Source organism: Propithecus coquereli, unplaced genomic scaffold (genome assembly GCF_000956105.1).
Source record: "Propithecus coquereli isolate 6110/MARCELLA unplaced genomic scaffold, Pcoq_1.0 Scaffold304, whole genome shotgun sequence".
Classification (NCBI taxonomy): Eukaryota; Metazoa; Chordata; class Mammalia; order Primates; family Indriidae; genus Propithecus; species Propithecus coquereli.
In genome coordinates this window covers 2,773,746-2,799,971 of record NW_012148664.1, presented here as the reverse complement: position 1 = coordinate 2,799,971, position 26,226 = coordinate 2,773,746, and the positions used below count along the sequence as shown (strand labels likewise).

Below are 26,226 nucleotides of genomic sequence, written 5' to 3'. Positions count from 1 at the left end.
ATTCAAAAACAACACAAATTTTTGACTTATCTGTGGTTTCACAAAAATTGCTCTAAAAATATTTGAAACATAAGCACAAGCCAAAACATGTGTTTGAAAGACTGAGGATGTACCTTCACAAAAATAAAACAAGCAGTGTCAAAGTGAAACATCAGAGATACCTACTATCAAACCTAGTACTTAAGGAAATTGGACATTTAATACTTAACCTAATATTAGGAAGGAAATCACTAAATTTGTGCTTACACTAGTGATACCATTAACTTTCACTATTACTCTTTACTGAAAATAATGTAATAAAAATTCTTCTGAGACACTCCCTAAATTTCTGAGAAGCTGAAAGTTTGTGGGTTTTTTGCTTTGCTTGTTTTGGAAAAGTAGAGTATCTGAGAAGCAGATCCACGAACCAACAAGTAATGATTAATTAATGAGAGCTTACTACTTGTGAAGAGTTGTAAAAAGCAATTTGCTCCAACTTTAGTGTGTATATTATCACGTAGGGTTTCATTAAAATGCAGATTCTGATTCTGAAGACCTACTGTGAGGCCTGAGATTCTACATCTCTAACTAGTTGCCAGATCCACAAAGCATGTTAGCAAGATTCTACACAAAGGGTTGAGCAAACTTTAATGTGCATTAAGATCACGGGGAGGGCATGATGGTTACTTAAAAATAAAGATCCTTGGTCTCCATTCCTGGATATTCTGATTAAGGCAGAGCCCCTGGAACCAATATTTTTAACAAGGCCCCTAAATGATACCGATACGTAGCCCACAGAACATGCACTGAGAAATACTGCTACAGGCTCACAAAGATTATTAACAGTTTGGTATCTTCTTCCTGATGGGTTTACAGGGAAAGGGGAAGACAACATCTATGCCAAGTAACTACACTTCAGGGTAGTATGAGATACCTGTTAGGAACAGTAACTCACCATGAAAAGGACAGTTTTTAGACAAATAGCATAACTATATCTCATATGACATGAACATATGCCAGGAGTCAGCCTTCCCCCCTTGTGTTGATTCTCTGATACAATAAATGGTTTTACGCAAAAGCTAACTGTCCTGGTATATGCCATGTAGTAGAGAACACTGCAAACAACTCAGTGTTTGGCCAGAATCTGAGGCATAAGAATCATCCGGCACTCTTCCCCACCTAGGCAGCATCGTAGGGGTCAAAGATGACAGAATTACGTAACTACACAAGAAGGAATGAGACAAGGATCATCCCTATGCACTAACCGTATAAAAAAAATTCTTGTAGGGGGCAGAGGTGGGGAGAGCTAATAGATATAGTTGCAATGATGTTTACCTGTTGTCTGGATAAAATGTCAGCGATGAGCATCTAACTTCCACCTAGTGATTCTCTACCTCTCCCCACCCCACCCCTGCGACATCTAGCATTTTATTAATGTTTGGATGCATTCTCTGTAAATGGTAACACCTGATACAACCATCCCTGCACACCAAACATTAACTATTCATTCCTTCCAGTTCTTCCATAGTTTGGAAGACCCACCCCATCTGTAGACCCCGATTTCTAGCCATCTCTGACAGCCCTCTGGAACACCTATATTTTTCCATGATTAACTAAGCGCCGATGATGTAAAATGCCACGTCTGATCATCACCTTCCTCTTATGTAGTTCAACCTACGGCGAACTTAGTGCAATACAACCTGTATTGCTGATCTCTTAGAAACATGAATGCAGCCTTGTTGAGGCATCTCACAGAGGAAAGTCCTGTGTTCTAGTACTAAAGACCTTCGCTGTTTCTTCCCTACAAACTGCCATCTATGCATGTGACATTTTTCTGAAGATGCTTGAAATAAGATGGAAAAGAAACACAAAATCAACCATTATACAGTGGTTTCAGGCTAGTGACAATTCCTGGAACAACACTGTTTCTAGTCCCCAGAAGATGGGAGAGATTTGTTACAATTAGCAATTTGATTTTAAAAAACAAATGGGCTAAATGTCTCCATAAATAAAATTTGCCCCCAAAGCCTGTACAAATATTCCCAGCTTCTCACTTGTTCTCTATTCTTAGCAGTATATCCACTACCAACAGACTGTTTCCTGCTGGGAAACATCAGTAAAATGGCAGTTTTCCCTGAGAAAGACACTAGCCCCATTCACACTTCTACAGAGTCTGAAATAATGTGAGCTATTTCCAAAGAGAAAACTGTCGGGGCTGGGAGGGGAGAAAGATAATAATCTGTATCTATCAAAATCTCAACTCAGTTCCTGCCCAAAGCAGTCTTGCTTTGCTTGTCAGACAACCTCCACATGACCTACATCAAAACACCTATTAAATAATAAAAGACATCTCAGTCTTGCCTAAACAACAAAGCCTCAGGAGGACAGATCCTATGTCAGATGGCTGAAGTAATTCTTGATAATGTATCATTTTATACATTAAGTTTATTATAAATGGAATAGTCAATGACAGTACATTATTCAAAGATTTTAGCTTGGGGGAGGTACGCATTATAAAAGAAACCTTCCAAGTCCTAAGGCACTGGGATGGCAGGTGGGAGCCCCGGCCAGTGAAATGTGTTGGGGTCTGCCTACTTCTACAGAGCCAGTGATGAAAAAGAAAGCACTGCTATGACAGCACCCACGGCCTGTACATGCGCCCAGGATGGAACACTTGTTTTGGAATGCAAGTAGTTACACATTCTACCTCTAGGGCTTTTAAAGCAGTCTATATTTTAAAAACATACTAAGATACTGGCTAGTCACCACATTTACTGATATTTACTACTCATTTTAATGTACACCTAGGATTTTTACCAACTATACACCTGCCTTTCATCAATCAGTACCATCAGTACCATTAAAGGCTAAGGAGTAGTTTTACTATCAAGCTGCTTTTTTTTTTTTTTTTTTTTTGAGATGACAGTCTTGCTTTGTGACCCTAGGTAGAGTACAGTGGTGTCATCACAGTCATTGTAGCTCACTCCAACCTCAAACTCCTGGGCTCCAGCAATCCTCCTGCTTCAGACTCCTGAGTAATTGGGATTACAGGTGCATGCCACCACACCCAACTAATTTTTCTGTCTTTTTTTTTTTTAGTAGAGATGGGGTCTCGATCTCTTGAGCTCAAGCAATCCTGCCGCCTTGGCCTCCCAGAGTGCTAGGATTACAGGCATGAGCCACAGGGCCCAACTGAAGCTTCTTTATTTTTAAATGAAAGGCCTTCCTTCAGGCAATGAGAAACCAAAAAAAAAAATCGACAAATAAACTAATCACTGCAGTACCCGTGTTGTTGCAAGACTGTGCCAGCTTTTAGGAGTCCAATTATTTTTTCCCAGTTATGCAGCTCTAGAAATACAAGCAGCATTTTACATGACCACTTCTGGCCATTCAAGTGGCATGAATTCCAAGGCAGGAATTGGGAGTGGAGGCCTGAATTGGTTGAAGCATACCACTAAGCCTGCCGCTTGATTGTCTGATCGCGATTCGGGAGTGCCCAGCCAGTATCACAGATGAATGGGGTTCTGTTCACACTCTCCAGCTCCTACCTGAAGTGACTTCCCACGGTGTCTGTCCCACCCTCCTTCTCAAAGTTCAGTTCTGGGTACGAGGAGTAAAAGCCAACAGAGATCAGGTTGAAACCATCCAGTGTTTCCACCTGACTCAAACTCAGTCTACCGGCTGGGTTACAGTAGTCCATCTGTAAATCCATTTCATGCTGAATTGGTTAATTATTAATTCTTAGGAACTAGCATGTAAATGATTAAATATTCTACCTCCGGGGTTTTTTAAGTAGTATACTTTTAAATGAATATTGAAATGGGGACTAGTCACTTGATTTTAAAGTATCTAGATGTGGCAATTTAAAATTTTATAATTTTCATCCATTCTCCTATTCCTTCATTTTAAGAGTAAAGTTATTTGAGAGAAGGAAACATGCATTAATTTATTGTGATGTGGCAACCTGCCCTCCATCTGTGAGCCATGTAATACCTCCATTTGTTTAAAAGAAAGATAAACTGTTCTTTAAAAAGGCTTGGAGCCCGGCTTCTAAACAGGACATCCTAGTTGACTTGAAGTGTAACTAAAAGTAAATTGTAATTTTTCACGATTTTCTGTTGAAAGCAAATTCTACCCATAAAACTGTAGAATCTGGCCCTGACGGAGTTCTTTCTAAAACAATGGAAAAGTACTCCGTGGAAGGCAAAAAGCCTAAGACTATCAGAGAAGCAGAAAATACTAGAATCTGGCCTCAAGTCTCATACGAGCAGTGATGCTCCTCCAACGAATCACCCTGAGACCCAGTTTCTCCTTGTGTGAGGTAGAGGTGACAGTGTTTTCTGTCTCCACCACAAAGGAGACGGTGTGAGGAGAAACCACTTAGAGAACTACGGGGGAGGCGGGGGCCGGTGTGAGATAAACTGGACATTATTCAAGTTGCCTCAGGATACCTGAACGTAGGACTAAGTCAGAAAAAGACGACCATGTTAGGGTATCCTAGTATTTTAACAACAACAAAAGCTTAAAAACACTATAAAGTTTGTTGTTTTTGTCTTTATTTCTTTCCTTTCATTCTTGATTAGGCTCAAGAAGGCGTTTGAGGACTACATGCCACAATGGTAAACTGCTCGAAAGCCTGAGAACGTGGAATTAGCGCTGCTCTCGACACTGTTTCCCTTGCAGAAGTTACCTATCATTCCCCAGTACCCCCAGCTATAAAATGTGATATGACAAACCCCCAAATGCCTAGTCCTGACTTCCACTCCAGCGGCTAGGCAGGCAGGCTAGCCGGGACAATGGACAAAAGAAACAAAGGACAGGAAAGCTCCTCCCTATGCGTCTGGTCTCACAAAATTTGATAAACTGAATATAGAGAAAAAGTGAAGAGTATATAGAGGTATATAGTACTTGCCAAACATACTACGAAGCATTTTACTACATGATTATCTAATCCTAACTCCAACTAGGTAAAATAGATCCTATTTCTGTCCCCATTTTACAGATAAGGAAAAACTGAGGTTCAGAAAGTAACTTGGTTCAAGGTAGCTGGAAAGTGACACAGCCAAGATTTGAATCTTGAGCAAAAACTGATTCCTGAGCCCAAGAGCTCTTAACCATTAGACCACTTCTACCCACTGCTCTCTATAGACTTTTCCAAATTCTTACAAATTTTCACCAGCCACCTCCTCTTCCTCATGCACTGCTGCTTCCATCTCCAGAGTCTATACTTGATAGAAAAGATGCCTTGACTTGACTTTGAGAGGCAACACAGGGAGCTGGTTTTAAGGCCAGCACTCAAAACAAGTGGGACTGCCGATCCTCAAACCAACGGCAGGAGGGGCACAGGGAACACATACCTTGAACGCACCATCTTGTGAACATCTAGGTGTCTTCCACCTCAGTTATGCTGTGCGTTCAAAAATGTGCACAGGACTTTGCACATGCTTAACGTCACAGAGCATGTGAAAAATATCAGATACGGGCTCAGGCTAACTCTTCTAATCCTTAACAAATTAAATGTTAATATTCTAATTAATAGAAAAGAATTAGGCAAATATTATCTAGAACTAGAAGCCACATCTAGTTTATCTTTTCTATGTTCCATGCTGAACTTAACAGCGGACACTGCAGTTGTAAACCACCTCAATAATTTCGGTTTGTTTGCTTTTCACGTCAGAGTCTTCTTAACTTTTAACAGCACATGTATTCTCACAGAGAAAATTTAGCAACACTGAAAGGCCAGACTACAGACTGCTGAGGCAAAAGGACAAAGTGACTAAAAGGCTTCTAAAAATCTCTTTTAAAAAAAAAAAAAAAGAAAAAAGAAATCTCCTGTTTGTATCAGGGACCTATCTATAATCCATCATCTAGCAAAAAAAAAAAAAAAAAGTAACCACAAATGACGTACATTGATAGTTAACAGCATTGTTATAAAAGTTCCCAAATAAATATATAACATTTTTTAAAAATGAGGTAGATATCGCTGATATGGAAAAGTCTTAAGATTCACTGCTATGTGGAAAAATGCAAATACAATTTTGTACACTGGTAAAATAAAATTCTATAAGTATCTCAATGAAAATTGGGTACGACGACTTTTACTTTCTACTCTACTGAAATTTTTTCCATATGTTTCACTTTTTAAAATAATAATGTCTCCTTACAAAGTCTTTCCTAAATTAAGAATTAGGAGATCTTTTTTTCCATGGGTGACAGATTGGAAGGAATTATTTTTCACACATGCCCAACACTGGTGATTTGTAGATCCCAATGGCTGTATAATGAAGGTGAGTCTTTTTCTTTTGTCAGCTGTTGGCAACGATGACTATCCATGATTCACAAGACTCTGCACTTAATAGTACACACTTTATAAAAGCAACTGCCCACTTCCTCCAGTATCTTTTCTTTCCATTTTACATAGTGATACATTTCAGCTGGATACACAATTTCCTAAATTCCTTTGCTAGTTAGGACTATAGAGGTTGAGTACCCCTTATCCAAAATGTTTGGGGGACCACAAGTGTTCAGATTTCAAATTTTTCCAGGTTTTGAAATATTTCAATTATACTTCCAGTTGGGCAACCCAAATCCAAAAGTCCAAAATCCAGAATGGTCCAACAAACATTTCCTTTGAGTATCACGTTGGCACTCAAAAAACTGAATTTTGAAGCATTTCAGATTTGGGATGCTCAACCTTTATTACTAAATTCTGGTCTATGGTTTAGGAAGAAGTGATGCCTACAGCTTCTCAATTTTTAGCCTTTCTTTGTTCCCTCTTTCCTGTTTTCCAGAAGATGACTGTGAGAACTGGGGCAGCCACCTTACGCCATAAAATGACAGCTACGTGCTGAAGGTGGCAGAGAATCAAAATAGAAAGTCCCTCAAGATATGTAGACCATGAACCATTTTTCAGGCTTTTATGTTTAAGCCACAGTGTTTTTTTTTTTTTTTTGTTGCTACAGCCAATATCACACTACATATTCATGTGCACACAGACGCCAGGAAGTTATTCTAATGCTATGCCTAAGTACTGCCTCATTTTAAAGCTAAGCTTATCGTAAAAAAATGACTGAAAAATTAATCTACCGGTATTAAGCATTAAAATAGAAAACACAGAAGTAGAAGAAACTGTATGAGTTTCTTCTTTAACCCTTTTTGCTTCTGAGTAGCAAGTCTGAAAACAGAACAGCAAACAGAACAGCCTCTCCCTTATTGATTGCTGGCCTTGATTCTTATTAGAGGAGTTAAGATACAAGATTTAGAATATTGTGAAACTGCTAAAAATAAGATATATTAAATGACCAAATCTACTTCACAGATTAACCACAATAAATGAGAACATGAACTCGAAGGAATCACTAATAATAAACTATAAAATCATCTTTAAAATTATTAATAATATCCCTCGTCAGGATAACACGAAGTAGCAAGAGATAAATTTATACAAAGAAACAAGGCTTACACTTTAAGAAGACAATCTCTGGCAATTCTGACTTATTGGTATATCTTAACTGATTTTAATGTTTGTTTCTTTAGCAAAGTCCTCATAAAAATATATCTATAAAAAGCCTAAAGATAAGTGATAAAGAAATGGCAAGGAGAAAGGGAAAAAATGTAAAAACTCCAATATCAGCTTTCCTTCTACAGAGAATCATTTTTCAGAATTAATGGATTACTGATTTATGAGTAAAAGTGGAATTTATAGTTCTCCAGAGAAGACAGAAGCCAATAAAATAATCAAAAGATATGTTATTCTTCTGAATTATCTGAACACCCATGTATTTGGTTACTTTTATCAATTTGTCTGTTTCTTACAGACACAATGATAGTAAGATTTCCCTTAAAATTTTAACTTTGCCCTTCACAGAGTTTCTGGTCGTCTTTTCAAAAGCACATACTATTCTTTCAGACATTTTCACATTGTCATTTTGGTCAGGCTTTGACTAGGTAAATAATGTATTAGAGGGAAAGAGGATGAGAAAGGGGTCTAATTATTTTCTACTATAAGAGCTAGACTATATTTTCAGTGGATTAATGGATCACAGGATAAGATGCACCAGGATCACTAGACTTTCAGGCCAATCATGAAATAGCCATGAATTCATGCAAAACATCTATCCAACAGTACTAAACTCAGGAGGCTCTTCTCTTTGGTAATGAAAGATAAAACGTTAGAAACATTTAAGTTGTTTACAATTTAAGAATTTTCTACACTATCGGATGTTCCAGAAATGATCCATTGGCAGCAAAGCAGATCAAAAGATTAAGAAGCACAGGGTGGCTGGCTTTCTTTCCTTCTTTTTTGTAGAGATGGGGGTCTCTCTATGTTGCCAAGACTAGTCTTGAACTCTTGGCCTCAAGAGATCTTCCTGCCTTGGCCTCCCAAGTTGTTGGGCTTACAAGCTTGAACCACCACACCTGGCCTGCTATTATTAACGTGTGCTTAAGAGTAGAGGCAAGTCAAGGCAGAAGTGAGAAGTCACAACAAAAGAACACACTTTGGAAATTATTTGGAATCTTTGAAATAGACATCATCTTAAAAAACTGTTCTCTGAGGAGCCAACTGGTTAGCTTGGCAAGATGAAGTTAAGAACAGGGAACTTTTCTGCTCCATCTTCTCCATTTTTCTTGTACTTTTGCACATAACTTTTATATGGTGTTTGCTATATGCCAGGAGCTGTTCAAAAGTTTTATATATGACTCCACAACCTGTAATCCACAATTCCAAAATCTAAAAGCTCTCAAAGCCTAAAGTTGTGTGTGTGTAGGGGAGGGGGGGAGTTGTGTAACTCATTTAACCTGACCTTAAGTGATGTGAAACTATTTACAGTTTTAATTTATCCCACTTACTGTAACTATTCATGTTTCACTGCAGAAACGTTAATATGCTTACTTACTGGGTGCTACCTTAGACCTCACTGTACTATGTTATCTACGGGTTATCAACTGTGCTATTTTTTAAAATCTGAAAGATTATGACGCACATCTGGCCCCAACTTGCATCAACTCAATTACCCCTACCCACAACCCTATGAGATAGGAACCATTCTGCAAATGAGGAAACTGAGGGTTAAGGAACCTGTCCAAAGTAAAACAGCTGGCCTTAGAGCTTAAGTTTGTACTTAAGCACTTCAGATCGTGGGCTCCTCACCATTACGATATGCAGCCTTTTCTTTTTACATCATGCAGGGTAACAAGGTTTTACATTTTTTAGCCTTAATTACCAAAACTATTAATGCAGCACGCCATTACAAGAAAACTTTTTAAAACCAGGTAGCCGTCGGAGAAGAAACAGTATTACATTTTAAGGGAAAACAGACTTTGGGCAAACTCATTCCGATATTTTACAAACAAGCAAAATCCACCTAGCTTCTTATTCCAGATTAGGGCTGTGGAGAAGCTGCAGAGCTTGAAGCCACCCTGTCCCAGTCGCTATCGGTAGTGAGCCACTGCCGGTGGCGATGTGAACAAGAATGTTTAAGCACGTGCTTTTTGCACTGCTCCTACTGCCTCAAGTGGCTACTTCAGGTGAGTTATTATTAATACTACGATTTAAAAAAAAAAAGTTATGGTGAGAAAATAAAAGTAATGGTAAGAGTCATGGTACCAGTACGAAGCACCAAGTCTTTCAATAGCCTTCCCCTGGAAGACCCAGTTCAGTCACTGCAGTCACCCGAAATGCCGCCCCCTGGCCGTTCCCGGATCCCACCAGAGGAAGTTTAGCAGATCCCTTTACAGGTTATTTTGGCTCTCGGTGCCCTCTCACTTCCGACAGCAGGCCCAGGCCCAACCCGCGCGCTCCGACCCTCCAGCACAATGGCGGGCCTCGCGACCGGAAGTGCGGCCGCGAACCTGACCCGGCTTCCGGCCGCGCCAACAGCTCCGCGCCCCGGCCGGCCTCAGCGGGGGCCTCGGGAGGACAGGCCCCACCGAGAGCAAAACAGGAAGCATTCCAGGAAGACTGCGGGGGTGGGGGAATGCAAGCAAAATGGGAAAGGCTGGGACTGGCCGCGAAGGTTTCCAGAAACAAGATAAGGCGCCACAAACCCGCGCCCTGGAGCTGCCAGACGGTGGCGACGGGGTGAGGGAGGAGTGGGAACTAGTAGAGGCGAACCTGCGAGGCACGTAGGAGCGCTGCACATCGAAGGGCAAAGGGGAGAAGGAGAAAAGGGAGCGAAAAGAAGCCAAAATAGGTTATTTCATATTTTGGCTTAATTTTGCCTGTATCACTAGAGGGAACACTGGCATACTAAAGGTCGAAAAAGTTGTTTAAAGCTGTTACTCTGCCACTACGTACTCTTACAAGGGTCAGAAATGTCCCATGTTCTTCTATCCAAGTTTACCGGAATCTCTAATGTATGTAGCCCAGAGGCGGCAGATTATAAAGCTATTTCTGATATAACGTTAAAAGAGTACACGAATAAAAAGTATACTACTGATGGCACAGATAAAACATTAGCGTTTTTTCTTTCTAATTTTTTTGGAGGATTCATTTTTCATATGGAATATCAAGTAAACATTTTGATACTATCTAGCATCTGTAACAGAGAAAATACGGAAGTTAGTTAGGCACAACGAGGGGAAAAAGTGAATCACTGGAGAGAGCTGAAGTCATCTGCCTTATCCATCTTCCTGGTCTGTACAGTCTCTGGAGCATTTCCATTCATGGGCAAGGAACATCCCAGTGCATTGTACACCTGTAATCTGTAAACTCTTAAGACATGAAAAATGCTTCCCCCCCATCTGTTCTATTGAACTTGACATTTTTTCTAATAGTTCTGCCAAATTTGAGATCTGCAATTTCAGCTACTATAATGTTCCCCTGCTGCTTCTACCTAGGTTAAAAATCCCCATACAGACTGCTAAAAACCAAGAAGCAGCAAGGATACTCTGCACCAGACCTATCACAAATATAAAAGTCCCAAAACAGTATTTAAAAGCAATTGAAAGAGAAAGAATTTTAACTCCAGCTTTGTAGACTGCATGTAAGTCTCACATTTGTGCGCCCAGGCACTCAAAAATTATTTGATCATTATGGTTGGTGTAAAAACTGACAATTATGGCTACTACTGGAAAAAAAAAAAGTGCTGGCAAAGATGTGAATAAAGTTGCAACTATTATGCACTGTTGGTGGAAATGCAAAATGGTGTAGCTGCTAAAAACAGGATGGTGGTTCCTCAAAAAATTAAAAACAATTACCACATGGTCCAGTAATCCCATTTCCAAATATATATCCAAAAGAAGTATAAGTAGTATCTTGAAAAGATGTCTGCCAACCCATGCTCATGGCACCGTTATTCACAAAAACCAAGGCAGAAGCAATTCAGAAGTCTATCAACAGACAAATACAATGGAGTATTACCCAGCCTTAAAAAGGAAGGAAATCCTGACACATGCTACAATGATGAAACTTGAAGACATTAGGCTAATTTAAATAAGCCAGTAACAAAATGACAAATACTATGATTCCACTTACATAAGATATCTAAAGCAATCATAAAAACAGAAATAGAATCTGGTTGCCAGAGGCTGGGGAGGGGTGCTGTTTAATGGGTACCGAGTTTGTTTTGCAAGATGTAAAAGTTCTGGAGATCTGTTGCCCAAGAATATGAATATACTTAACACTACTGAGCTGTACACTTAAAAATGGTTGAGATGGTAAATTTTACGTTATGTGTATTTCTTTGCCATGATTAATTTTGTTTAATTATAAAAAACTGACAGCAAGAGAGGAAGCAAATGGGAGGCCTACTCTAAGGAAGAACTTTTTCCTCCTAACTCTGAGAAAATGCTATCACCAGAATGCCAAAAGATTTTCTTACAACATTCCTTTTTTGAGATGTTCGCTGCAAAGTCAGCCTATTTAAGGTTCTCTTAGGTGCTACAAGTTTCCTTGTAAAAGTATGAATCAGTGCCTCCACAGCATTATGCTACCCTGAGAAACCAAAGGACTCTCAAAGGAAAAGATTTCGCTTTATGAACTAATAAAATTACTTTTTTACTTCTTCGAAATTGCCCATTCATGACTCTTCCAACTCGGCTGTAAGATCTGCCAAAAAACATGGAAGAAAGAGAACACATCCTTTGCTTCTGGCTTTGATTAAAGAGGTCTGCTTTTAAACGATACTATGAAATGAATGGAAAGCACACATAAAGTCGATCCTCCAAACATTATTTCTTGAGCATAGTGAGGGATTACAGCTCATGTTAACTTAGTCTAAAATAAGAAAGAACAAAATAACTACTACTACAATACCAAAGTATTCTTGACACGTCAAAGTAAATTCAGATATTCCTCCTCTGCAAACAAACATTTAAAATAAGATCATATCTTCCTATTTCTTTATCTAGATACCACACAAACTTGATGACATAAAACATGGCATATCCAATCTAGTAATATTATCTTGCAAAGGCAAAGAAAAACACTTAAGGTAGAATAATATAGTATCTGTATTTCAAATGCCTCTTCCTTCCTGGCCCCAAGTGTTAGGATAAAGAGCTAAAGGCAATAATCATGCAAGGAATTTAATTCCAATTGCAGAAGTAAATGTGCTAATTGTATTTCTCTGTGTAAAGGTAGTGAGGTAAGCTTTTGCTTGAGCAAGTGTTTCCTCAATCAAGTCACTTAAAAGTTTCAGGTAAATGGCATTTTTTGCTGCCATTTTTCCCCTTGCAATAATGATCACTATTAACTTCCTGATTCCACTTACTGTCAGTCTCCTTCACTGCACAGGAGGACAGAATGGGAAATTCACTTAGTTATACTCTGTATCTGATAAAGGTTATAATGGCCATCCTAAAACTTGCAAAGAAAGAAAAAGGACAAGACAAGCAATTGGCTCAATTCCTTTACAGACTATATTATTTAGAGAACCCTGTGGAGTAACTATTATTTTACCCAAAACCACCAGACTATTTATTTATCAGCAAGGGAAGAAGATTTGAATGAATAATAAATAGCCACAGTTGGGCTTAAGACAAACGTGCATGACAGAAACTTCTTAAGTAAAAAGGCAATCAAACAAAAGTTCAATAAAAAAACTCTTGTGAAGTGAACTTGTTTTTTCAAATGGCAGGCTCTGGTAAGATAGACTTTAGTACTTTCACCTATAATCCTGACAACTCTATGTCAAATTGCTACATCATGACAAGGGAGTATAAACATTTAAAGGTTCATTACTTATTCAGTTACATTCAGGACATATTTATTAAGTGCCCATGAGCAAGAAACTCTTGTTAGAGCAAAATCCAGTCCTATGAATTTGACACAATGAACTATTTTTAAAAGAAAAACACAAGCTAATCACAGTGGCATGGAAGAACACAAGGGCACCAGTGAGCTGTGGCAACACCACATTCTCCAGGCTTGGAGAAGCAGAGAAATGGGGTGACATGTTGGGAAAACTAATGTAGTCCTAAATGATACTGACGTTAAAGGAACAACACAGTAGCAACCTGCTCTGCATGGAAGGGTTGTGCTCAAAGCACAAAATCCCATCTGAAGGCTGGCAGAGTAAAGTCGGAGACCCAGAGAAGAGCAATCACATAAAAATGGCTGAAAGAATTGGAGATGGTTAGCCTCAAGGAGAAAAACACAAGGCTCAGGAGAAAGTTGACAGCACCTTTCAAATATTTTTAGAGTTGCTCTGTAGAAGTAGATTCATTACGTCCTTATCCAACAAGATAGAAATAGTACCAAGCATGGAAGTCACAGTAAGGTCCAATGAGTGTGTAACTGTTGGAACTGTCCATAGTAAAATGTGCTAGCTTGGAGAATACAAGGCTCCTGGTACCAGCACGTGTTTAGGGGTTGGGAAAAGTGGAAAGAAAACCTGATTTGAGGCTGACATAGTCACCCCCTAAGAAAAGGCAATTATTTTCTTTAAAAGAAAAAGGGGCTAGTTATTGGAAATAACTAAATTCCAAATAAGGATTCTAAGAAGACAGAGAAATTGTTGTTCTCTCCCCATATTTACCCATATCCCCCTAATATTTTATATCTCAAATCAATATATTGTTGATTTAGATAATCTAACTCAAAGTTGTTTCTTTTTCTCCCGGTCACTGATTTATCTTTGAAGACTCTTCAAAATTATTCTTGGTGCGGAGGCTCATCCTTCCCTCTACCCACTCCCCACCATATATGCAGCGCACACAGCCCCCCAGCTGCTCTCATCTCTAAGCTCCCGAGTTATCTGTGTATATCACCAACACAGTACCCATTGCCCCACAAGGATTAGTAGCATGAACAGAATTCTAAATTGTAGCAAAGGGCTTTGAACTTATAATATCAAGTATCATAAAATACTGGTCCCATTGGATTACAAAGATCCATGATTTACGAAAGAGAATTAACCAAATCAAAGAGCAATGCACACAGAGAAGCCTCCAGAGAGTATCTATTACAGCTCAGCACCTCCAGAGCAGTTCCTATTGGTTGAGTATTCCTTACCTGAAATGCTAGGGACCAGTGTTTCAGATTTAGGACTTTTGAATATTTGCATATGCAAATAAGATATCTTAAGGATAGGACCCACATCTAAACACAAAACCCATTTGCTTCATATACAATACACCTTGTATACATAAGGTAATGAAGGTAATTTTATACACTATTTTAATAATTGTGTACGTGAAACAAAGTTTTGACTGGGACATATCACGTGAGGTCAGGTGTGGAATTTTCCACTTCAGGTATAAGTTGGCACTCAAAAAGTTTTAGGTTTTGGAGTATTTTGGATTTTCGGATTAGGGATGCTTAACCTGTCACCAGTTGGACCAGATGGATATGTATCTTTTTTGTTAGTTCATCCCTCAGAAACATGTTTCAGGGCCTTTTTCATTTTGTATCATTCAGCCTAGCATAGATTATAAATTTCCTTGTCCCAGGAAAGCCCTTAGTTGCTGGTTAAATGGAATTCCATAAACTCCTTGCCAATAGAAAAAAACTATATTTAGAGAACTAAATAATGTGCATGTGTGTTATGAAGGGGTACTTATTATTGTTATTTTTGCAAGTCTGGTAGAAGCAAAAGTGACTTTTTTGTTCTTTTGTTCTCTTTTTTTCCTCTTTTGGTTTTGTTTGCAAAAGAGCACTGATAGTAACTCCCTTATCCTCACTGCCCCATAACAATCTTTGATACACCTTATTTACTAGGAGTTGTGGAAATTAAAAAATCCAAGTTCTGTTGTTGGGCTTTATACCAAGCACAGAATTTCAGAGTTACTTACTGACCCAGGACTCTAAACAGTTCTCTTTTTTACTTTTTCTTTTTAACTTACAAACAAAATATAGGCTCAATCACCTCACAGAAGTCACTGCTTTGGGTTTAGGACCACCTGAAATTAATGATCGTTCAGTCACTTAATCCTTGACACAGCTCATATCTGGAAGTCATCAATTAGATAACATACGTATACAATCATGAAAGAACCAAGAATCTGGATATGAGAGTTCTCGGTCAAGTCCATAATTATAAGAACAGCTACCATTTCATGAATTCCTACTAAGTACCAGGCAGTTAATCAGATCCTATGCATGCAATGTAGCTCATGCAATCATCCCACTGACCCTGCCATGGCAGGTAAAATTATCCCCGTTTCACAGCCGAGACAAATGAGGGTCATTTTGCCCAAAACAAAGCCTCAAAGTACAGGGCACCAATTTAAACTCTTGTCTGACTCTAAAGCCTGTGTTCTCTGCTGTGTCACTTTAAGTATTATCTTATGGTTCCTCGAATCTGTTCCACTTCTCGAGAACCACACTCCTGAATGTCTGAAAAGGCATAAAGGGGTTGGTGTGGTTCACTGCAACAAGCAAGGTCTTCGAAGCCAGATCCACCAGGATTAGAGCCCTGTACCACCACTCACTGGTTCTGAATAATCGAGGTGTATAGAATTAAGAGGTATCATGGGAAATCAAACAGGGCAAAATTTAAGCAATAAAGTCTTGTGAAATCACAGTTATTCATACATTAACACCGTTAAAATTCATAGTACAACTTTTGATGGACCCTGTTAAATTATTCCAAACTACACATGGCAACCCTAGAAAGAACGCACCCCTGAAAAACAGAACTTTGACAATCCAAACAGAGAACTCTACATTTTGCCCCTTTTGTGAATGTTTATTTTGTTACACCATTAAGTGGCCATTGGAAGAGTAAGTTTTCTCAAAGTTCTGGAAAGTCATCTTAAATTAGGCCCCGGAAAGAAATGGAATCTCTTTCAGTAATGACTCTTGTTTTCTTTAAAAGTTCATGTTTAGGTCAGCCAAGTTTTAAACGGTAAAATTATATTGCTGTGTTGTTAGTCAAGTTTGGGGGTGGGGTGGGGGTGAGGCCACTGGCTGTTTGGATCACTTTAGGACAGCTTATCTGGTTTCTATACTGAAAGGAGGATCTATTCTTAGGCAAAAGACATCATCATTTTAGAGGAGCAGAAGCTTATAATGGATTTTTATCGAATGTCCCACATGGGAAGACTCAAGTCTAGTTCTCAAAATAAAAGTTGTTTCCAGAGCTTATGTGATTTTTCTCGGGTCAATGGAATGTTTAAGCTAAAGGGTTTTTCTTTTGCTGTTTCCTTATGTTGCAATTTAGGCAGATAGAAAATAACGTGCAATGATTTTTTCCCACTTGTTTATCTATCTATTCCTTGCCTTGTTCTAACAAGAACAAAGTAGTGAATAATAAATGATAAATTTAAACTACTGCTAAATTGTGAAGAAGCCAGAAACTTTATTTGGTTTTATTATTACAGCTATTACCTTGACTTTATTAGTCATATAAACCTGCATACCACACTCTATTAATGAAGCCTATCACATCTGACTTTACCATAACCATCTTCTTTTAAATAACTACCTTCATGGAGGTAGTCGTTGTGGTAAGGCCGAAAATGACACAAACTAAGCCACTAATTCCCAAGGGATGAAATCATTCCACTCCGGGAAGGATGTAAGTAGCCCTTGGCACCAACATCCTCAAGGGACACAGAAAGATGTCATGAGCACCTCTGTGACAAGTACTATGTCAGCACCAGATCACCAGAGGACCTGGTGAAGATTTCTTGCCTAAGAGCAAAAAATATTATGCAAATGAGATGCAGAGCTAACTTGGCTGCACTCTTCTATCTAATCAAAGACTCAGAGCATCTCATCAGCCAATGGGATGAAAAACAGTTACTTTCTGACGGGGAGTCCATTTATTTAAACTGTAGGATTACTTCAAACTAGGTTAACAAATAAGAAACGGGTTCAAAAGAAAAGTGGTCTTTGGAAAAGTCAAATCAAAACTTAAAAGCTCTTAACATGACCCAGCAGAATTGTATCATCAGTACAATTCTGATTATACAATTGATAAGTAACATCATTGACAGCGAGAACAGATTCGGGGCCTTGCCTCCAATCAGGCAATTCTTTCTATGAAATCTGAGTTGTCCCCTTGATAGGTGACAATCCTATGCCAAACAATAAAATCAAGGACCAAGCTGCTATCTTTTCTCCCTGTGGAAATACTGGCAGTCGTACCACGTGCTTCTGGAGCTCTGTGTTGAATAATGCGCAATTCCCAGTGAACCCGTTGTAAGCCCACCATCTTCCCTCCCCTTCAATTCAAGGAAATGCAAGTGATTGAGACTATTAAACTGTACATTTGAAAACCACTTAAACTTACATATTGAAATAAATCACACCCACAAATAATTATTTATCCTGATTGTAATCCTCTGCTGTACTTTTCATCACCCTCAACAAACAACAAAAGACCCTTGTTATATTTGTCTTTCAGTTTCAGCAACTTGCATAGTGCCATGGCAGACACTTAATGTATCTTTTTGGAATAGATGAACTATAATGAGAGAGGTATTTTTAAAATTCACAGCACTTTCATTCACATCTAAGTAAATGAAGATGAGACAAGCTATAATTTTGGCCTTTAAGGGAAACTACTAAATATGGTATTAGTACATGTCCCTAAAAGCTATAAATACTCAAGCATGTATAATGGGATTACTGCATGATTACTCCATCATAGCCAATTAATAACTGAGATAGCTACTAGGAACTTAAACACCACTCTCTGCATACAGCATTTAAATACCAGTGATTTTTATAATGCTGTCATTATTGCATTTTTGTTCTTTGATATACTTTGTATTGTACTTTGTGGAATGGATCAAAAGTTATTAAATAACTCAGTAAGACTGGTTTTCTTTGTAAGATCTGAAAAATGTGCCAAGAAATACATTTCAGGAATACACACAATGAAGTCTTTTCTTTGCTTTCAACTTACGAATACCTTGTTCCACATTACAAAAAAGAATCAAGACATACAACTTGTTTTTTCCCCAAAGATGTTACAGCTGTATAGTAATGATTCTGTCCCATATTGCCAAAAAGGGGACTTGTATGATTTCAGATTTTTAAAATTTGCCAAGGTTATGTGTAGATTCTGTAACACTCTACAGCTATAACTATAACCAAAAGTATTTTTCTATACGTCAAAGTTACTGGGGCTTGGACATTTAATTTAAAAATTACTACTATTTAGTTTCTTCTAAAACTCTCTCCCTCTTTCACTTTAAAAATAGTTTCAAAGTCAAAAACTGACCTACATTTTCAGAAAGGAGACAACAGCGAATATATACTTTTTAAAACATGGAAACTTGGAGATAATAGCACAATTTATTGGGCTGCAGATCTTAGAAAACTAGGTAGACACCAAGAAGCCGAAACATGAAAAGAAATGCCTGTGAGGAAGTTGATGAAAGGGATCTTGCTGGGTGACTTAACAACCCAATGGCTAAGGACTTTTTGAGACCTACTATAATTGGTTAAATTTTGATTACAAAATAAGATTATAGACTGTTTTTATATTTCACTACAAAAATTTGGGGACAGGTATATCAATCACTGGACGGGGTGGTTAAGGTTTTCCAACACTGTCATTAGCTGAAGTGTTCTGCTTTTTCTTAAAAGGAAAACTAAATACCCTTCCAGGAGGCCTGGGTTTCACTGCTTTTAATTTAGGCAAAATTTAGTTATAAAAGCACAAAGCAGAGACTGCCTGGGGAGTCCAGGAAAGCTTTCTGGAAGCTGTGTGCTTGAAATCAGACAGGGGCTCCCACTTAGAAAGGGCATACAAGACCCCCCTGGAACCCCCCGGCTGGCTGCATGGCCATCCACGTGATGACTGGCAGCACACACTCCTCTCCGTGTCCTGACACACAATGTTGTATCGCTCCACATTCTGGGACCTCGGTTTCCTCACCTGTAAAGGGAGAGAGGGCCGTACTAGTGAAGCGCCTTCCAGTTCTAAAACAGATTACACGTATGACTTTAACAGGATATTTCTATCTTGCCTTCCAATAAAATACACTAAGGAAAGAGCTCAAGGACTGCTTTTTTTTCTCATCACCTTTGACTTGTGTTAGAAGCAGAAGCAAATGCTTTTGTGATTAAGCGTTTCTTCTGGTTTGGAACTGGGCTGAATGTTACTAGTGGGACTACAGATGGTGGGGACCCCTCCCACACACGCCCCAAGGCTTGCTAGGGCTACTCTGAAAAGTGATTTGAAAAACACAAGGTTTTTAACACATTTAAATCATAACATTAAAACAGCGTACATGGAATTTCCTACCCTTAAGAAGCCTTATATTCCCACAGCACCTACTTCTACATACCTTATGGACTCAAGCAGATGACAGTTAACTTTAATATAAAGACACGGAGAGTAGATTGTAGAGAATATTCTACCAAGCCTCGCTGGAAGCCCCATAAATTTAGATTTCTGTATTTGATCTATGCTGGGATTTAAACTTGGAGAATACAGAGCTGACTCAATTTCTGTACATCTAAATAATGTTTTCTCCAATGATACCAGGTTATTCTTAAGAGGTTCTCATTCACTCAATAATAATACTGCTTAATATTATGATAAAATAGTACGATGGTTAATAGCTGTGTGGTGGCTCCCGGCTGTAACCCTAGCACTCTAGGAGGCCAAGATGGGAGGATCGCTTGAGCTCAGGAATTTGAGACCAGCCTGAGCAAGAATGAGACCCATCTCTATAAAAAACAGAAAAATTAGCCAGGCATGGTGGCATGCGCCTGTAGTCCCAGCTACTACTGGGGAGTCTGAGGCAGGGGCATCGCTTGAGCCCAGGAGGAGTTTGAAGTTGCAGTGAGCTCTGATGATGCCACTGCACTCTAGCCAAGGCGACAGAGTGAGACCCTGTCTCAAAAAAAAAAAAAAAAAAAAAGCAAGCTGCTGGATATTTTACCACGTGCCAGGCACTATTCTTCTAAGTGCCCTGCATGCATTGAATCAATTCCCTGCCAGCACCCCTAAGCCTACAGATGAGGAACAGAGGGACAAAAAGAGATGAAATAACTTTCCCAAAGTCACAGTGTCAGAATTGGAATCCCAGCCTTCTAACCCCACAGCACACTTGTATAACATGAACTCTAGATGGCAAATGTATCTAGCACGGAATACCGTGCTGGGTGATCAAGGATGACTAAGACAAGCACTTGGTTTACAGGCAGTGGAGTCTGCCAAACATATAAAAAATAATTACAACATGATATGTATGCTGTAACGGAGGCCTTTAAAAATTGCTATGGAAACAGAGGAGGAGAGAGAGGTTGCCAGGGGAGCTCAGCGAGGCTTCCACTTGATCCTTGTGCTGAAAGATGAGCAACATTCCTGGCGTGCAGGAAGGATGGAAGGGCATTCCAGGTGGAGAACAGGAGGTGCCCAGGTACATAAAGGTGAGTGAGCTCGGGGAATTCAGTGTGGCAGAAGGGAGGGAAAGGGAGGGGACAGCACAGGGGAGGTTTTACAAGCTTGCTAATTGGACCCCTCGCTGTACCCATTCTTCTAGGCTGACAGTGGCCAGGAAAGCACGGTGCACTTTCCAGTTACCTCCTGAAGTGGTAACATCTGATACAGTTTGAGGGGTTTTTTTTCCTTCTGAAATTCACTTCCTGAGTCAGGAAGACTTTAAAATGCATATAATCCTGGGGTGCAAATAAAGATATAATAAACAAACCAATCAACTGCATTGGTGATCCAGGATGGTACAGAGAAAGGGAGGGACAGTGACATGGGCCCGATTCGGAAATGCCATGTATTTTTAAAGCCTAGGTTTGTGGCCCTGAAGGGGTTATGAACAAGGGGGAGGGGGGGAGAGAGAGAGGGGGAGGGAGGGGAGAGAGAGGGAGGGAGAGAGGGAGGGAGGGAGAGAGGGAGAGAGGGAGGGAGGGGGAAAGAGAGAAAGGGGGAGAGAGAGAAAGAGAGAGAGAGAGAGAGAGAGAGAGAGTGTGAGTGTGTGTGTGTGTGTGTGTGTGTGTGTGTGTTTTTTTTTTTTCTAGGGAGGGTGCCCACAGGTTTCACCAGACTCTCCAAGGGATCAATGACCCCGAAAAACATTCACGATCACTGCTTTTAAGCAGGCTGGGAGCCAGACCTCCATGCAACCTCTAACACCTAGAGCAACCCTAAGAAACAGTAAGCAAAAAAAATACACTGCAACCAAAATGAGAAGGTCCTCCCTAGCTCCCATGTGCTCCGGCTTTATCTGAAACTATGAAAAACGAGTTAACCTCAGACTCCGTTCAAAAGCCTTTCAGATATCTGAGATAGTCATGTTTGCCTAACTTTATTCAGGTCCTATTACACAAGCCCGCCACCTATTCAGTACCCCAGATGTTCATGGTTTGCAGATAAGATATTCACCCTCCAAGGTGTAATCTAATTCTAAGGAAAGTCTTCTCTCTAAATAGTGAAAAGAGAAGGGAAATGGAGGAAGCTGGATCCACAGGCCAGGTACTTAATTAACTTCCCTAAACTAATATTTAAATGAAAATTTAAAAATAAACCACATTTTAGTGAAATTCACTTTAATTTTCTACCACAAGATTTAAAGGATGACAGGCCCCCGAGGAAAAATAATCACTAAGGAGTCCGAAGACAAGAAATCTTATTTACAGATGGACAATTTGGCCCCCTGGTGGAAAAGGAACATTTACCCAGCATCCACTCACATCCTCCCATCTTAGGGCTCCAGCATTGCCATGCTGTCCCCTTTAAAGCACTGCACAAATCAAGAGAAGGTAAGTAACTTTTCACGAAAGACAGCATGCGCAAGAAACCGTCAGGCATTTGGCATGGTAGGCAGCAAGGAGTAAAATGGTGGCTAAGACCATCGGACTGAGCATGGTGGCTCATGCCTGTAATCCCGGCACTTTGGGAGACTGGAGGTGGGAGGATACCTTGAGGCCAGGAGTTTGAGACCAACCTGGGCAACATAGCAAGACCCCATTTCTACACAAAAAATTAGCTGAGCGTGGTGCTGTGTGCCTGTCATCCCAGCTACTTGGGAGGCTGAAGTGGGAGGATCACTTAAGCCCAGGAGTTCAAGGTTACACTGAACTATGAATGTGCCACTGCACTCCAGCCTGGGCAACAAAGTGAGACCCTGTCTCAAAAACAAACAAAAAAACCCACCATTGCTAGAATCAGCAGCTGCCTGGGTTCAAATGCCATCCTTGATCAAACTGGAGCTGTGTGAGCTAGGGCAAGTTACTTACCCTCTCTGTCATTTCTTCACCCATGAAATGCAGATAAATCAGAGTTGTACCTCCTCATAGGATTGTTGTAAGACGTCAGTAAGTCAAAAATGTTTAGAACAATTATCTGGAATATAGGTAAAAGTGCTTGACAAATTGTATGCTAATTGTTACCAAAATTCCTTGGCTAAGAAAAGTAGCTATTACAACAAAACTGGTAGGTGAAGAAGAAGCATGTTCACTAACAGGCTGTATCTGTCTAATGTTCCATTGTGAAACAGAACACCAAAAATAATCACTATGCTGCAAAGTTTAACTGTCAATGGAGGGAAAAATATTAAGCAATCAACAAATCAAATTAAGGAGCTAATAAATGAGCTTCTACCACATGCTAAGCATTGCACTAAACGTTGGAGGATAAATTATTCTACATATAAAATATATATTTAAATCACAGATACAGAGAACATCAGGAGAAGAGGGCTCATGCTATATACCCTGCAATATACTGAGGAACCTAGCCTCAGCTTTTGAAGGAAGACAGGAATTTCTACAAAAGTAGTAATACCAGAGTGAAGAATTAATACTTAATAGTGGGCTAACGCTAACGTGTGGGGGGGTGTATTTACTGGGAAAATATAATGCAGGAGTGTCAAAAAGTTTGGAAATAGAACAGCCATGCTTCAAAGGACACAGAACACAATAATGCAACTGTCACTGAGCATTGTTTTCACTGTGCCCGAAAGGTAGCTATGAAATAAAAATACGAGTTTTCTGTCTATATCAAATTCTGTATCAGACACTATGTCACACTTTACATATAATATCTCCTTTAATCCTCACAACTCCACGAAGTAGGCATTACTAGCTTCACTCTCTTCTTACAAACAGATAAACTAAGGTCTAGAGAGGTTAAAGGTCACCCAGCCAGCAAAGTGGAGCAGACCATGCACCTACTTATGAATCCAATATTACCATATACCCTAAGTAACTGATGTCTAATTAAATTTCCAGTATCACAAAAGCTTGCCTTATTGACTGATTGCTCCATAACCTGTCTACATTCCACGTCCCAGGGATACCCCCTTCCAAATAACGAGGATCATGACTGGCAACTTTTCACTTGTTGAGCACGTTATTTACATTCTATTGAGGCATGATCTCTGTAATTATTGCTACAATATACAACATACAACCCTATGTTATAGATTTTGTTATTCCCAATTTACACAAGGAAAAACTAGCCTCAGAGAAATCCAGTAACTTGCCGGAGATAACACAGCTAATAAGTGACAGAGCCAGGACAGGAGACCAGGATGCCACAGCTGCACTGGCCGACTCCAAAGCTCGTGCACTATGAAGGCATAAAAAGCCCATGCACATTTTCCTAACGCAGACCCAGTTTAAACCCCTTCACCATCATGCCTTTCTTCTTGAGGGACCTTCTGTCTTTTCAAGTGACCCATGTGACTACTTTCTCTGAAAAACTAAACTAAGACTTACTATTTCCAGGAGGTCCTCCTGCCACCCCCAGTTTACCCTGCAGATTCTTTGGTCCTGATGGACACCAGTGGGCCTGAGCAATCCCCACTCTGTCCCCTCAGAGGTAGGTCAGCAACCAGGCCCCACATACAGTGAGAGGACAGAGGTGCCAAGCCCTGCCAGACAGGTCTTCAAATGGAAAGCAGAATTGGTGACCTATAAATAGCGACAAGGTGACGGAACACATGAACAAAGAGATAAGGGACAAATACTACAGATGTTTGAGAGGCTGGGTCTCCATTTGGAGTAAGAATAAAAAGAGCCCTGGTGAGACAGTGGTATCCGACAGAGAACTGGTGGGCCAGGCTGGGAAACCAGATAAGAATGCCCATGACAACTCAGAACCCACAGTAAACAGGCTGGGAACGAGGCTAAGCTGCTCTGCTACGCATGCAGCAGGCAGGGCTCAGGCATGGAGCTCGCAATGTACCTTTCAACTGCTCAGAGACCTTGAGCCAGGTCCTCCTTCTCAGCCCTACTTTGGGCAGGTGAAATTAACACATGATCACTACAAAATGAACGCACATCAGAAAGGGACTTACTGCAACAACAGAATTTCCTGCTTAGCCAAGTTCCCCAGCACGAATAGGAGACTTAAAGAAATACTTATTGAAAATGCAACTGTCTCAGTAAAACACATCCATTCCATACTGTTAATTACGAAATTGTGACGTTTCCTTTTTAAGTTGCATTCGTTATACATTTTTCTATGACTGCTTGGGTGTGCTAGTTTACATAAGAAAAAAAACGAAGAGTCCGAATAGAAGGTTTTATAAAATCTATCCTCAGATATTTGTTTAAATTTGTTCAGAGATATACATTTGGGTTTCTGTTGTACACTGTTAAGTTCCTACAAAGGAAGCGTTACGCAATGTTCTCATGCCTAAACAAAGCCCAGATAATTGTATATAAAATAACAGTAGATGATCCGGCCCAAATGCTACTGCCTCTAAGAATCTTTCCTTAATTTTCTACCCAGTTATTACTTTATTCTTATCTGTCATAGCAATTAGCCTTTTCTAACCTAATGTGTAATAATTTTTACCTTAGCCCATAAGGCGTACGAGAACATTAGTCCCTGGCACATAGTAGGTACCTAGACGATATGTAAAAAAGAAATTTATGTGATATTCTGCTTTCAAATTTAAGAATACTAAATATAATATTTGGATATGACATTGGTACTTGAAGGAATTTTTAATGGGACACACACATGACAAAAACCCTACCGAGGATTCATGAAAACATCACTAAAAAGAGGAAGTCAGATAACCCCTATATTTTCTGTAAGAAATTTACTTTGTAAATAATTGTGGCAAACGTGTGTCCAGAACTAAAGTTAAATTAGCCTGGTAGCTGCTGTCACTGGTGATAATTTTCTTAGCGCCAGGAAACTGGTGAGTATGTGATTAAATATGTTTCCCTCTTAGCTCCACCCTAGATGCTATCAAGTTTGCTAACCAGAAGGTTTTGCAGCTGACCAGCTCACACACCACACACACACACACACACACACACACACGCCCTAAGGAAACAAAACCAACTTACATAGCCACATTTTCAAGTTACGTATAATAAGTACACAAAAATTCTAAATCTCCAATCCCTATACTTTATACTCATTGTCTTCGCAATTCTGCACAAACAAATTTAAAGCACGGGAAGAAAATAAATCAACATTGGCCATTTTCATGACTCCAAACAGGTAAGTATTTTAAACTTTTAACTCCCGATGTCACTCAAGTGCTAACTAGCCTGTCAATTGATTCCAAGTTTCTAAACCATTCCTAATTACTGTTCCTAGACAGGCCCTGGGACTCTTTTCACCTTTGAACTGTTCTGCTACAAGAAGGGAGAAAGTATTTACAGGGAAAAAATGTCAGAACATAAAACACACAAAGACTTGCCAGACTTGCATTAGCATTTTTCTTTTCTAACCTCTATGCAAGTTCTGTGAAGGTCCAATAAGTTGATTCCTTTCATAAATAATTTTCCCAAAAGATACTATCTGTTTGGTAAAACAAGAAATCCCTTGCCCAGCGCGGTGGCTCACGCCTGTAATCCTAGCACTCTGGGAGGCCGAGGCGGGCGGATTGTTTGAGCTCAGGAGTTCGAGACCAGCCTGAGCA

General features: G+C 39.6%; 1 protein-coding gene across 1 annotated transcript in view; it reads right to left on the bottom strand.

Moving 5' to 3' along the window:
* The window catches only part of RBPMS (RNA binding protein with multiple splicing), a 158,542-nt gene that overhangs the window by 101,465 nt on the left and 30,851 nt on the right, over positions 1-26,226 (bottom strand). Inside the window, exon 2 of the mRNA XM_012649834.1 lies at positions 23,610-23,640. Within this exon, the coding sequence (XP_012505288.1) occupies positions 23,610-23,640 (31 nt within the window). The remainder of the gene's footprint in view (positions 1-23,609; positions 23,641-26,226) is intronic.